Here is a 15,437-nt window from a genome sequence, read left to right as displayed (position 1 = left end):
CCAAACATGACTTCCTTCTGAGGGCTAATATGTAAGTGATTAGGGAATTATTTTCAGAAGAACAACAAGAAGACTGATCAGAAGGAGTGAATTCAGCAAATGAGACAATAATGACTTGTAAAGAAAATGTATTGATTTTGTGTTTCATGAGGAAAGTTGATGATTTTTGGATGTTAGTTTAGTGGAAGCAGTGCTTTTTTTTTGGGTGGTATTGCACTTTGGTGAACTTTTGCATTGGCTTCAGACCCATGCAGGAACTACGTCCATTTACATATATATAGTTTTTGTTCAGGACACCTTAGAGTTTTTTGTTGTTGTTGTACCTAAACAAATTGCCACGCAGTTTGCTTGTAGTCCATTTTCACATGTAAAACAAAGCAAGCACTGACGCCTTGGTGGCTATTTGCACTTACACTTTCACACTAAATTAGGTACAGCAGTGAAGTTGTTCATAAAAACTAGGTTTGAACTGTTTGAGGTGTATAATTTTAATGAACACAATCAGAACTTAGTATTTAAATGGGTAAGACAGGAGATCAGTGTCTAGAGAAAGAAAACACTCTTCCACCAGCCTTGGGGTAACTCCAAACAAATCACTCATTGTGTGTATGTGTAGCCACAAATATGCACACAGAATGATGACTTGTTGTAGAATCTAGTGTCTAAGTGTTTGGCAAATAACATATATATATAAAAAAAATGCCTACTCACCGAGTTGGATGGCACGCCAAGGTTGGTCTCGATGTAGGTCTCGGTTTTGGGTTCCACCGCCTGCTCAGCTTCCAGGATCTTCTCCACGGGCATGTCCTCGTTGGCGCAGCTGGTGGACTCCACCTCGTTCTCATTCCTGTCCTTGGCTCGCTGGCGCTCCTCCTGAACGGCTGCATGTAACAAAACTGGTTCCGGTCACTACTGCTGTTTTACAATGTCAGCATGTGTTAAAGAGCACATGTGTGTTACATGAAAGAGTCAGAATCGACATGGTGTTGATTACTTCCAGATTAGGGTTTAACAATTGTTATGGTTTTGCAGCACATTTACAGTTTGGTTCAGTGTCACTGCTTCAATCATTAATAGTTAAATTTTACAGCAGGCAGCTGCGAGCTACAAGCCCAACACCAAGAGGCAGGCAACGTTAGCAACAAGCTAGTGAAAAAAAAAACATCTAGACCAATATTTTGCTAAGCCTGCTTTCAATGCTGAATCGTCCCTTCGATTAAACGCTTGAATTCTTCGTGATTTTGTGAAAACAAAATGTCCAGATTTCAGTAGTAAAGTGACTATATCGCCGGTCCTTGTTTGGAATTGTACAGACGTGCCATACAGTATGCATGCGCTTGCTTGAGTGTGTTTTTGTGTCAGCCATTAAGTGTGTTTTGGGAAGCCAGTGAATAGTGTATGACCCTCTGTATTATGCCAGTAAACATAACCAAGAGAGTTCAATCATCAATAATTGCCTCGACAGTGCAAATGGAATATATAATGACCTTGGACTTCAGGATTATGAGCAATGTGGCCGAGTGGAAATGTTCAAAGACCTCTTCCAGTTTCCTTATTGAAGAGATGCGTTTTTTCCATGTACTTCAAACTGACAGCTCCTTTTGTACACAAATAATTTATAGACAAATAGATAGTGTCTGGCCTGTCACTCAGACAGAACATCTTACAAAAAAAAGCCTGAACATGAATCAATGAAGAATTTGTCTTGTATAAAAACAGATTTAAGCACAGCCGTGCTGGTTCTGTCATCTGATTGGCTTGGCTAGTAGACACAGGAAACGGTTTGTGTGCAGAGCACACCGAGACTCACTGTGGCCGAGGCAAAATAAACCGCACGTCCACCCTCAACTGAAAATGAAAAAGATGCCCGAGTGTGTTTTGTCTTTTCTAAAGGCTGTAATTTACTTATTTAAGACACCACAGAAGAAAGAATGTGGCTTTTTTTTTTATATAAGTTTTTCTTCCAACCACTAGATTAATAAAAACGTTTTTGACCTAATGTGTTGTATGACAAAGGACTTTTGGAAATGTACAGTCAGTATAACGGTTTATATACACACCTGGAGAGTTGTGTTCTCACACACACACACACACACACACACACACACACACACACACACACACACACACACACACACACACACACACACACACACACACACATATATATCAAACACACTGGGGTTTGTAGGATGATCTGGCTTCTTAAGTTTCCCCTACTCTGCTTTCTATTCCAAGTCCTGAATCAGAGAGGCCGTGGTCTTGTTGTGGGGGGAAAGGGAAGCCGGGGTTGTTGGAGTCGGAGCGGGAAAGGGGCCCCACTTTAGAGGAACTGCTGTCTGGCGGTGGAGGTCAGCCCAAGGGTAAAATACTTGTGTTGGAGTCAGGCAGAGGTGAGGAGGGCTGAAATCATGTTAGCTTTATTCTCCCCCCTCTTCTTCCTCTCCTCTTCTGACTGGGAGAGCATAAATTCATTTAATCCTGTTTTTCTGTGGATTCGCTTAGCCTTTTGGGCTACTGCTGCCTTGTTCTCTAACCACAGCCCTCGGGGTGCAGGGGGAGGCTTAGGCAGCACTGTGAGTGAGGCAAAATGCAGTAAATGATAATATCCTTGAAAGGAATAAAGAGCCCAACAATGACATAAATAAAAGTGAGAGGGAAAGGAGGGGAGGCCAAGTTAAGGTCAAGATAAACTGGCCTCAGATAGAACAGCTTCCTAAATGTAATTATCGCCAAAGAACAGCAGGCATTCTTCTTGTTCAGCAACGAGCCGGCATCGTACACACACCTGGTCTGCGACCATCTTCGCATTGTCAGTTCTCCTAGCTTTACTAAACCAGTATAATTAACGCACTCTCTATTTGGTAACCATGGTTACTGTGACAGGCAGTGATTGATTTGTTCAATGTGCGAAAGAGTGTTTATGAACACGAATGAGAGTGATAATATTTTTAACACCTTGGAGGAGTGTTAAAATTCACACCTCACCGACTGTTTTTCTTCCCCTCACACAGCAACACTCCTCCCGTCCATTAACCACACTGTAATCACTCTCCGGAGGTGCTTTACTGTACGGATCCATAGTGAGTCACAAAATAACATTTTCCCACTCAATGTTTGTTCATGGTCGCTCTTTAAGACTGGAGGGAGTAACAATCATCATCAAACAATGAAAAGCATTTTCAGTGGAGGCGGTCCTTCCAGCCAGTCGCCTGCACTGAAAGAATATGAAAAGGAAGCAATAAATCAAGCAATCCATCAAAAGGGACTGTGTGTGTGCAAATGCTTCAGTCTTTAAAGGCGGTATTAAAAGTGAGTGACTTTAGATAATTCATAAAACAGTTGTCTATTGTTTATATCCTGTATTGGTTTGTCAATAGGAAATATCAGATTTCCAAACACTTATTTTGCAAATCATGAAATATTTAACTGACATATTTGTATGCTGTTACAGAAACAACAACAATATATTTATGTTGACCCACAATCAAGAGCTGTAACAGACACAGGTGTGTAGAGGGAATAGAAAATGGATAGTCATACTAAAAAGGTGACCTTGCTGACAACATTACAGTCTCAAGTAAAATTCTTCCACCACAGCAACAAGTGGTCATCCTGTTGCATGTCTTTTTCAGCAGGCGGATGTTTCCAGATATGCTGTCAAAGCTTTCAAGCAGAAGCCCGAAGATATGGACAAAGCTGAAGACGGGAAACGTAGTGGTTGGCCGAGGGAACCGAGTGCAGCACACCAAAGATGTATCAACCTGACTTCCCTTCAAACACCAAAGCCCTGAACTCAGAACCCGTGGTACCTTGGTCCACCCTGAAGTCCAGATGAGTGTGGTTAAACGGGATCTTTTGGAGGACTTGAATGGTCGGAAATTCACTCTGCGGCATGAAAATGACCCCTCGCATGAAGTCCGTGTCGTAAAGACCTATCAAGAAGAGAAAGGCGTCCTGCTACAGATAAGTTCGCTGCCACAGAGATCTGATCTCAACATCGTGGAGTCACTATATATAAAAATTAACAATCCCAAAAATACCAGTTCCCCTCAATGCTCCAGTAACGGATAAAATAAGAACTCGGTCAACTTCGGACGGCTCTCCTGGAGACTGTATAAGCTTAGATGTCTCACAGATGAGCAAGACCTCGGAGACTGCTGAGAGATGTGAGTGACGGAAATGTGATGTTAGTTTCTTCATTTAAACAGGCTAAAGATTATTTAATAAAATGACGCGGAATGACAAATTACTGATTCAAATAGTTTAAATTCAAGATTTGTAGTCACAGACTATGCAGTCTGTTCACTTTTTACCTCAACTATCATCAGTCAAATACAATTTAGTTCATTTATCAGTAAGTGAACGCATCACTGTTCAGACCACCACAATGTTTAGTGCCGTTTCTGACTATCTTCAGTTCAGTAGTAAGTTCAGTTTCTAAGGTTAAATGCTCAGCTGCCACCTAACTGAAACAGTCTCATCACTTCGTGAGTCAGTCTCGGATCGGTGAGCTCTGCTGATTTAAGAAAATGAAAAAAACAATCAAACATGATTTAGTGTTTAAGTTTCATTCATGCACGTGCTGAGGATTGGATTTGTGCAGAACAACTGTTGGTTGGCAAAGGTTTGAAGGTAACGTATCTACAACCACATTATCTGCCGGTAAATTCATATTTCAGAGACATGCATTACTGTCTGCTTCTGGGTAGCATGCCAAGTATGTTAAACTAACTGAACCTCGTAGAAATGTTCGCTACTCGCATCAGAAAGTATTCATCAGAAGTTCAATTTCAACTGACTAAGAAACTTCCCATGTATCAGTCCCTCATCAACAAAAAAATGTAAGTTATTTGCAGGGAGACGCTGGATGAATATTTCTTCAGCGTCATGGAAACTCGTAGGCTCTGTAGCTGGGATGGACTTGGTCAAAATAAATCATGTCAATGTTACCGAGTCACTTTATAAACTCCAGTGTCATGTTGTTTGATGCATTTTGAATAATTATTGAATAAATGGATGATTTACTGACGGTCTTGCTGTCCACTCTGGGAGGATATGTTACCTGACTGTCAATCATTAATCACAAACTGGAATTGATGCAGAAACATGCAGTGTTCGTTATCAATAAGCTGTTCAGTGTAGTTAGGTGCACTGGAATGGATCCTAAAAATGACATAAAGCCTCTTTATGTATTTGTTACAGCACTCTGACAATGTTTACATGGGGACTAAAAGTAGTGGTTGTTCAGGCCGTAATGATGAGAGCCTGACTTGCATATCAACCAGCCGATTTAATTAGCAGATATCGGCCTGTCACAGATATATTGGTATCGGTGTATGTCGGTCAACATGACAACTTTTTTACAGAACATGATGCAGAAAAAGTTCAGGATACATTTAAAAATATTCTATTTTTGTTTTTTATACTTATTTAGAATTAATTAAAACAAGTTAGCTGTTTGAGAGCACTGATGTAAGTGTGGATAATTGACTGTTAAAGGTCCTCCCTCCATTACATAGCTCTGTGTTAAAGGCCTGTAATAACTACATTGGAGGGATCACTGAAAACAAATGTGTGTTTATATGTATATATATATAACATATACATAAAGAATTTTGGCCGAGATATTGATATCCAAATATTTTTTTGTTATTGGCCCCAATAATCCATTATGAATCAGGCTCTAACAATGAACTGGGTTTGATTTACAAGCTGTAAACTGTATGTGGTCTCCCCATGTAGACAATTAAATCCCTGTATCTTTTTAAAAAGGGCAGGAGAAGTGTGTGCATACCATCACTGGCCTATAATTTGAGGAATGTGGTCCAAATTTTTCACTGTGCTCTACAATTACAGGACATTATCCAATTTGAGCACTTTGATTAAATTTTGAGCATCGAATAACTTGCAACATAAGCACGCAAACCATCTCGTGTTTCGTATGTTTGTTTGAGAAAACAAGCCTGTTTACAATAACTAGGTAGGCTGTTCCACACAAACTCCAAGTATATACAAAATTAGTTAGAGTACAAATGGCGACTTCCATGACGCAATGGCAGCAGCAGTTCACACAGCTCTATTGTTGTGTTTTTATTCCTCCAGTCTGCATCAGCGGAGTCTCAGAGGCCTGCCTGCTCTCAGACCCTCACTCTGCTTCCACACGCAACATGTCAACACGTTATATCCAAAGTAGTGCTGGAAGAAGAGTCGTTTTAATCACTGTAGCCTCTCTAAAATTGTATTTGTATGTGAAAAGGGGCTTCATCTAACCTTAATGTGATATGATGGTTGCCATACATTTAGCCTCTTTAGCTCTGCATCAGTTGAAGCTTGCCCAGTATAGATCAAACAATTTTAACCTTATTGTTTTAACGTTGGAAAACTGTAAGATTTGAAACTGAAGGAAGTACCACACTTTTTATAAAGGCGACTTCTACGGTGTCTTGCAGACTTTCCGTTGATGAACCCAGTAGTTACAGTGAATATTGTGGCATCTGCACAGTGTCAAATTTAAGAGCAGTTTAAGAACACACCAAATTCAGAATAGCTTGGAGCACACTGCCAAATAAAGTCTCGGTTGTGAGTTACTCCGTGTCATTGGTCACCAAAATACCGTATCTATACCGCTGCTGGCTGCACTATAATGCTACCGACTTCCAAATTGAACCCCCTCCTCTTGGTTTGAATGTGTGCTGTGTGTGGATTAGTACAGAAGTGAGGGAAATGGGTAAGTGGGACTTTATCCTCAACGGTATGTGCTGTACCTTCTCTCTTCATGCCCATGGCTAGACACTTCTGGTAGCGACAGTACTGACAGCGGTTCCTCTGGCGTTTATCGATCATGCAGTCTTTGTTGTCGCGACAGGTGTAGGTCAGGTCTTTGCGCACGGTCCTTTTGAAGAAGCCTTTGCAGCCCTCACAGCTGTACACGCCGTAGTGTTTACCTGAGGGAGAGGAAAGAGAGACAAGGTTTGTCTAATATTTTCAGATATTTTGTCGGTGACAGTGGTTAGAGTCAAATATTTGCTGCCAGTTGCTTTTCTTGCTATTTGTGCATTACTGTCATGTAGTAATTTGTCTGAAACCCCGAGACATCATTGAGTGCTTCATTAACAGGTTTTCCTGCTGAGATCACGGTGACATTTTTCTTGCCAGTTTTTGAGGGAACAAAAGAGAAATTATGATCAAAGATCTATTAAAGTGAACAGACTCTGTGTTCCGGGGTTACACTGCTGTGGCAAAGGAAAATAAAATGAAGGATTTACTGAAGGCAAGCCCCGTGGATTTGTGTTACTCTTCACATAGCATGTTGTTTTTCCCCTGCTCCGAACAGCTCTTTTTTTTTTGTTATTTATAATGGATGGAGTCCATTTGCATTTTCCAGTGGTGCTCAGATTGTTTCTTTGTTAGCTCTTTGCTGCTCAGACCACCAGAGAAGATAAATAAAGCCTACGAGCACAACTAAATGAAGCATGACTTGCTATTAAACATTGTTTTGATTTTCCCCCTCGGGTGCAAGCAGCACCAATGACGCAGGATGACAGTCAAAACTGTCCAATGAATTAGACATCCACCTTCATCCCGGGGCTAAAAAGTTTTCATGGTTATCCCAAAAAAAACATTGAAACAGACTTATTTGTTGGATGTGTGGAAGAAAAAAAAAAAGTAAAGACGCTTAAGAAGACTCTGCAAAGAAGACTACTGTGTGAGTCACTTCCCTGGGCAAACGGTTAACCAGAGGTTAAATGCTCTTGTGGTTTAAGTGGTGAAGCTTGTTCTCGATGAAATGATAGTCGGAGATTAAGTGAACCCTGGAGTGAGCATGTGTTCTGAGAAAGGCCAAAAAATTTCCAAGAATTGATACTAATGCTAATTTGTAGACGCTACAGGTTACGTGAGCCAGTTTGAACTTGGGACTAAATATTAAGGAAATTAAGGATGTCACATGAACTTTAATGTTTTCTTTTTTTTGGTCCTTTGTTGTAAAATATCACACATATATGCTTTTTAATAGTTGACATCTCTAAAAGTTACATGTGAACTGAACTTGCTTCACAAAGATGTCAAAAGGTTCAACATTTAATTGACTTCATTTAAAAACGATATCATCACAGTGATACCGACGTGACCCATTCACTATGTACTAAGAAAACGTTTTAAACACTACAGAAAGTATCTTTATATCCCTATGTGAGTGTCTGTACTTTCACTGTTGTTTTGTAACCGTAATTCTGAAAACGCAGCGCTTGTGAAATTTGCTCTTTTTCAACATGTGCTTGTATTTTCCTGGTAGGTATGCTCCGTGGTCACTGATGAGCCGTGCATGGTTGCCCTCAAACATAGCGCCTCTCTGTTTCAGCAGAAGCTGAACTGAGACTCGGTTTCATCCAAACATGCGATCGTTTGCCTCAGTGTCTTTCATGTGCCTTCGTATCCTTCTCCTCGGGAGCGGCTTCTTTTTGGCCTCGCTGCCATTTATCCCAGCTTTGTGAATAATTCCACTGACTGTTGTCCCTCCAGGAAGATCTCCCACTGCAAGAAGCTGCAGTGTGTGGTTCTGCCAGGGCGGTCCGCGGGGCTGTTCTCTGACCAGAGTTCATCTTTGTTGGTTTCTTAGTGCCGTTGACCAAGATGCCGTGTAGTCCTGCTTTCTTTTCATTTGTTGATTATAGAGTCTTGTGCAATCAAAATTATACATAAAGTTCCCAGGACTTTCTGGTTAGGGTTTGACTCGTGCACACTTTTAAACAGTCATCTCAAGTGAAATGAACTTTAGTTGTTACAGATTTTTTTTTAAAAAGAAGTTGAACATTGTGAAATACTTCCGTTGCAGAAAGTGTGATGTCACTCACCTGAGGAGCGATCACCGCAGATGGCGCAGATGTGTTTGGTGAGCGACAGCATCGTGCCCGAGGGCTGGGCGGGCACCTTCATCACGCCGTTGAGACCCAGCGGGGGCTTAATGTCCTCCGTACTGCTGACCGAGTTCATCGGCGAGTTCAGCTGGAACATCAACACACCCAAACACACACGCCGACAGGTCAAAAAGCAGCCGCCTCAAATCAGGACTGGCAACATCACACACCCCGGCGCATAAAGCCCTGTCACATAGTTTAGCCGATGACATTAAGTATTGAACGAGGGGCAGCTATGCTAAGGAGAGACAAGGTTTGGTTACATACACAAACAGTGACATTAAATATGAGCGCAGTTATGTCATGCAGAGTGTGCTGAACAATTTGCTAAAAGCACAAAGTGAATAGGATATGATGACTGCTGATATTCAATGCAGATGGTCAGCAGTACCAACAGGACCTCTTTCATTGCTCCCTCTCGTCTCTCTCCTCCCTTCAGTTCCCCTCTGTTCCAGATCTAAATCTGGCACAGCAGGATCCTGCACCACTCAACCCCGGGAACTCTTTTATTCATGCTCTCAACAAGCCCCGCTGGCTCCGAAATGTTCAGCGCTAGCATAACTCCGCTGCAAAATTTAACAGTACAGTGGAATAAAGAGACAGCATTTGTTTTAACGGCGCTGCAACTGCAGCCTTAAGTCGAGCTTCAATTGCCGTCTGCCTCTCTCTCTGAAGGAGAGCTTTGATAAAAAAATAAAAAAACTCATTCCAAAGTGACCTCTCTTCGCCTTCTGCTAAAAGTGAAGAGCAAGGGGAGGCTAATTATTATAACGAGCTACATGCTGTTTCCAGAGGAGATAAACTTTGCGGGGCCGGATATGAATTATCTTAAAACACAGAATGCACTGGATGGAACAGAAGCAAGCCGACCATTAGCACCACCATAAGGAAACAAATTGAAAAGTAGACGCACTAATCTGCTCAACCGGGCTAAAAGTACTTTGACGTTACAAAGATATGTGTGTGTGTGTGTGTGTGGAGGGGGGGGGAAGAGGGGTGTTTGAATAGAGCCAGACAAGTGGAATCTCCACAAACACACCTGCAACAGAGGGGTGACACAGAGCAGAGTTGGCAGAGCGGCCACACCGGCTCATGCGGGCTCATAACACTTTCTTGGCTCCAAACTGAGCTCACGCTGTTGCAGAGCAAGTCTGTCTCCGTCTGCTGGGATCGGGCGAAGCAGAAGAACTTCTTTCCTCTCATAATGAAACGACAAAACTTGTTGTGTCATTATAAAACGCATCCCGCGCCGAGGTCGCAGCCATCTGACGGAGCGCATTAGCAACGCCATGGAAGATCATGGAGAAACACACCTCACAGCAAACAATGCTGCTCCTCAGACACACTGTACACAAACCAAATAGCCTCTCGGCGTATGTGGATGTTGGCAGGTGGTTCCTCCACTCCACACAGAGAACATTCATTTATGCAGCTGCAATTATCGGCTGCTTTTGTAATTGGATATTATTCAAATTATTCCAATTACTTCTCAAGAAATTACACATGAATATTTTGTAATTCCAATGTGTAACGACACATAACACAAACAATGGTATAAAATCTGACACACAACAAAGCTGAGCAATTACAGTGCAGCAGACTGTAGCAGTACCAATTAACAGTGGGACAAAGTTATTTATCGCTTGTTATTCGTCAAGTTAAAACATTTTGAGCTGTGGGAAATCAAGACGGGTATTATTCACTATTTTCTGACTTTCTGTCCACTAAAATTATGAACAGATTAATTAATCATCCAAATAATCTCGAAAGGGAGAAATGTATATTGGTGTATGTCTCAGAGCATGTTCGTGTCAGAGAATGTGACTGCTCCAGCTATTTATTATCACACATCTGTGAAGCTGGGAACTGAAAAGCTACGGACTAAAACCAAAGCAGATGAGATATCCTGACTCGTTCATGAGCAACTGGGAAGTGGAAATGTTCTGACTTCCGAGAGGGAAAATAACCCTGAATGCGTGTCAAACTGGGAATCTCCCACGAGGAAAGTGAGAGGTTTCTGAAAGGTCAGAGGCTTGACGTCACTTGATACGGCAGTTCTTGTGGTGGAAGAGAGAAATGTACTGGCTTTGGAAACGGGGTGAAATAGCCAGACCTGGTTAGCATCGCCCGTGTAGTTTGTTAGCCCGTCACATGTCAAAACGGCAGAAAACCAAAACGTGTAGAAATGACACGTTCGACCTCCTGAGTTCCATCTGTCGCTGTGTTGATTTATATGGATGATGACAAGGCTGTTTGTCACTTCTCTGCGTTCTGACAGCAGAAATAAAGCACATTTTATGGGGCGGCCTGTTTGTTGTCATCATGTGAACGCTCTCAACTGGAATGTCGGACTGCGGCAAATGGGACATTTCCCAATTCCCAGCTGCCTGAATGCGCCGTTAGTTATGGTTCAAAGTCCAACAACCACAGATCCAAATGTCCCCAAATAGAACTGAGGAGCATCGTTCCACCTACAGCAGGTAACACTGGCTGTGCATTGTAAAGGTGGGAGCTGATTTGACACACAGAAGTACAAACAAATAGGCATGTATATGCAGTATACACATGCATTCATGGATATGCATATGACACTATACACACAGCCATGCACACAAAGTGTACACGCCCAGCTGCTGTGGCTCCTGGTATCTCATTTCACCTTTTGAAACTCACTCTAAAATTTTATTCTGCTTTAATAGCTTCAAAGTTAGTAAAAGTGTCAGCAATGCCATATATATATATATATAAATATATATTTTTTAAATATATATTTGGCTTGGAGCCGCTGTATACTAAGCTTCCATTGAGAGAAATATTCCAAAGCATGGCGCTTTACCATCACATCAAATTGAAAATTCTGGATGTCTTGTGCATCATTTTATCCACATTTGTAGTGAATTCGGCGTGACATATGGGGTGCCATGGGAACTTGGGAACCCGACTTGAATTTCAAAATGAAAGCTTATGTGGTATGTTGGTTTGAATGAAGGATCCACTGGTGGGTTCGGCGCGTTAAAAAAGGTTAACACTCTCCATTGAAGGAAAATGTGCAGTCGCCCCCCCCCGCGGGGCAACCACCTCTGGCCTGCTCTTCACACCCCGTTTACACAAATGCACACTGAAGGCAACATACACACAAAGTTTAAGCTTTGAAAAATAATCTTAGGTTATTATCATGCAGAGCTTCCTAGGTGCACACTATTTACTTTTTAATATCAAAGGAAAAGTTTTGCAGAGTTTATACTGAAGTAGTAATTTAGGAGTCAAACAAGAATCATTTTGCAGTATTTTAACGAAACACACGTCAAATTATTGTTAACTTTATGGTGGCAATGTCTTCCTATGTTGACAAAGCCTTTCTTAAAGCAAAGTAGGTGATTGTTTTTTTAGAGCAAAAGGTACCAACAAAGCTGCATCACTGTGGCGGCATGTGCACACATCCTCCACGTCTCTGCATGTTCACCTACATGCGCACACCCACACACCCACCCACACCCACACACACCCCTCCCACCCACACCCATACACACCCAAACACACACACCACAAGGTCTTACCTCAGTTAAACACCAGTGTCTAGTCTTTTCCCCCGTAGCGCAGCGCTAACAGAACTGTCTCCTCGGCGGAGATCGGCCCTATCAAACCCTCTGTCTGCCTGACAGAAACGATTCTTCCTCTCACAATCTATTTTCAGTAAACCTGCAACTCAATCGCAGCAACATTGCTCCCCACGGTAGGGTGGGGTGGGATGGGCAGGCAGGGCGGGAGGGAGGGAGGGAGGGGGGCCTTTCTTTCTCTTGCGCCCCTGGCGATAAAGACAAGGCGGGGGGATTAAAGTGGCTCAGGACTGGTTCTGGAAATAGAATACATGCGCCCCCCCCCCCCGACAGCACATACATGTGACCCTTCACAGGGAGGTATGCCAGCTGTGTGTACAGGCGCACCGCTTTGGGGAAACCCCACCGACAAACCTCTCCTTGCTACTGTCTGAGGAGAAGACGGTCTCGACTTCAAACTTTTACAGACGAAAGGAGAGAAACAAACGAGGGGCATTTTACATCAAGGACTTGAAATGTAGGACACAAGATTCCCCGCAGTACGACGTGCAACACGGGCGGCTGACGAACACTGTTTCGTGTGCTGCAGGTGTTACATAACATGTTGTGGAGGACATTCGATTACTACATGCAGTACGGTGCGGGGGTCTCTGTCTGCTTGTGGGTGTCAAATTCTGCACAAAACTGATATAAGTGATTATATGTTCCGTGCCACCTGCTGGCTTCAGCAGGCTGCTGGAGGAGTCCAACATTCGGCAAAAGGTGATGAATTAATAGTTCCTCAAACAGGTTTTTAGCCATGAAGAGCTCCGGGAATACGTTTCAGACATCGGGATTGGTCAAAATATATACAATAAAAGCTTATAGAAAGTTAGTAGAAACTACATTTTTGGTAGAAGTGGTAACATAAAAACACCACACACACACACACACACACACACACACACACACACACACACACACACACACACACACACACACACACACACACACACACACACACACACACACACACACTATGGTTAAAATTGCAAGTAATGCTCAGTACAGGGTGAAACTGCATTTATATTATAAGCTAGGGTTGCAACAGTTACTTATTGTTCTTCTAAATGAACCTTTCCAATATTTTTCTACTCAACTTTTCATCAAGAAATTCAAAAGAAGAGATCGCTCAAACTGCAAATCTCAAGATACCCGAGCCGTAAGTGAACATCTTTATATTGTTTTCTTTGACAACAACGCAGTCCAAAATCCAAAGATATGTTAAAACGACAAAAGAGAAAAGCAGCAAAAGCTCTCTTTCAAGAGGCTAGGAGCAGCAAACATGTCACTGAAGTGACAAGATAATTATGAAATAGAATTTTCTTTTAATTTTTTGTCATCAAACTTAATCAATCAATCTTTCCAAAGCTAATTTAAACTTTGTTTTGTTCAAAAATGTTTGATACAGGTACAGTTACCGATACCTTGACTTCAACACTGGTACTTTTTTCCCAATACCAATTTGATCAAATACATTTCATTTAAAATATAATTACATCACACCACTACAGCAACAGTAACCGTGGTGGTTTTCTGAAGCTACAATAAACTGATGCCACTAAAATACTTCACATGATAGTTATTGATTGACACTGCAATTTACTGATGTGCCTCAAATGCTATGGATTGACGCTCCCTTTCCAGCTGCATGCAGAGCAGCCTCCTGTTACTGCAGCGCACTCGGGTACATGGACAAAAATGAGTTTGGAGAGACTGAAATAAGGTGCATTGATGTACGATTATAGACACATCTGTTGAAAATGAGTGATTCAATCAATATGAACATTGCTGCACAAGTAGAGGCTGCGTATGGTAAACACTGTATTGGCTCAATGAGATTTACTCTTGTGTGAAGGAAGCCAAAGTTTTCAAACAAAAATGCGTTGTTGTGGATGCAGTGTACCGAATGACAAGGCATTTTCCAACGCAAGATACGACCAAAACAATTGAGTCGGTACCCTGTTTTACATATATATTCACGCAGTCTACAAAAACTAGTCATAAAGGGATCAAATCAAACAGACCCTTTTTTTTTTTTTTTTTTACAAATTTACATTCAGAGAGGCAAATATATCATAAATACAGAGCCATTCACAATCTCATGACAAATAGGTACTATTACAAATTTGGTCTGAATGCCTCATTGCAACAAAAATAAACAAGAAATAAATAATAATCAATCTAACAACAACCTATAAAGGTCAGTGTTAATAGTCAGCTTGGCTCTGGTGTCTCACTCAGTCCTAATTAATTTTAATAGAGAGAATAATTTTGGCAGCAGAGCAGGTCCTGCAAACTATTAGTATGCTATGACAACACGCATGGTGGTGAAAAATATAAAGAGCGCCGTCGTCCCTCGAGTGAACAGAGGACAAAAAGGAAAGAGGAGCCGAGACAGTGAGGCCTCTGCTTAAGATGGGCTTAGCTCGATTCAGAGAGTCAGAGCATAGTCTGCTCATAAAGACACTTCAAAAGGAGATGTCAAATCGTGGCGCACCACTCCTCGACGCACAACCCTCATGTGGAACTTCAGTTTCTTTCCAGTTCAAGGGCACCTTGCTTGAACGCTGACAAAGTTATATTCACAGTATTCTTTCATAACGGCCTCACGGAATTCCTTCACATGGTTTCCCATCGAACAGCAGCACAACATGACCAGGAGTACAACGTTCTGCTTCACAATCCACTGGGAGAGATCTCATCCTTCACAAACGTAGCACTCACTGCAACACGCTTTGCTTATTAACTTTTGTAAATTTAATTTATTTTTGCTTGAAGGCAAGAAACTAAAACTGTCCAAAGATATGACTGCTGCAGAAGTGTGAGCAGACAGGATATAAAACATCTGTTGACAGGAGACAAGGCCTAAACCCGTTGTCTCCTGAGAGGGGAGGACAGGGATCAGGTCTTGATGTGACCT

The 15,437-nt window shown here is 41.9% G+C and overlaps 1 protein-coding gene across 4 annotated transcripts in view; it reads right to left on the bottom strand.

Moving 5' to 3' along the window:
- The window catches only part of rxraa (retinoid X receptor, alpha a), a 105,119-nt gene that overhangs the window by 14,111 nt on the left and 75,571 nt on the right, over window positions 1-15,437 (bottom strand). For 2 of the 4 annotated variants that reach the window (XM_069705212.1, XM_069705221.1), the window contains exons 4-6: window positions 8,856-9,006; window positions 6,768-6,947; window positions 712-896 (exon numbers count right to left, since the gene is read on the bottom strand). In XM_069705212.1, coding sequence (XP_069561313.1) covers window positions 712-896; window positions 6,768-6,947; window positions 8,856-9,006 — 516 coding nt within the window. The remainder of the gene's footprint in view (window positions 1-711; window positions 897-6,767; window positions 6,948-8,855; window positions 9,007-15,437) is intronic. The other 2 variants (XM_069705227.1, XM_069705233.1) reach the window with 1 other exon arrangement.

Source organism: Brachyistius frenatus, unplaced genomic scaffold (assembly GCF_029030835.1).
Source record: "Brachyistius frenatus isolate BFR_SWC_R1_liver_20210118 unplaced genomic scaffold, ASM2903083v1 Contig_3, whole genome shotgun sequence".
Classification (NCBI taxonomy): Eukaryota; Metazoa; Chordata; class Actinopteri; family Embiotocidae; genus Brachyistius; species Brachyistius frenatus.
The sequence above is the reverse complement of the archived record's forward strand: the minus strand, read 5'-3'. Positions and strand labels throughout refer to the sequence as shown.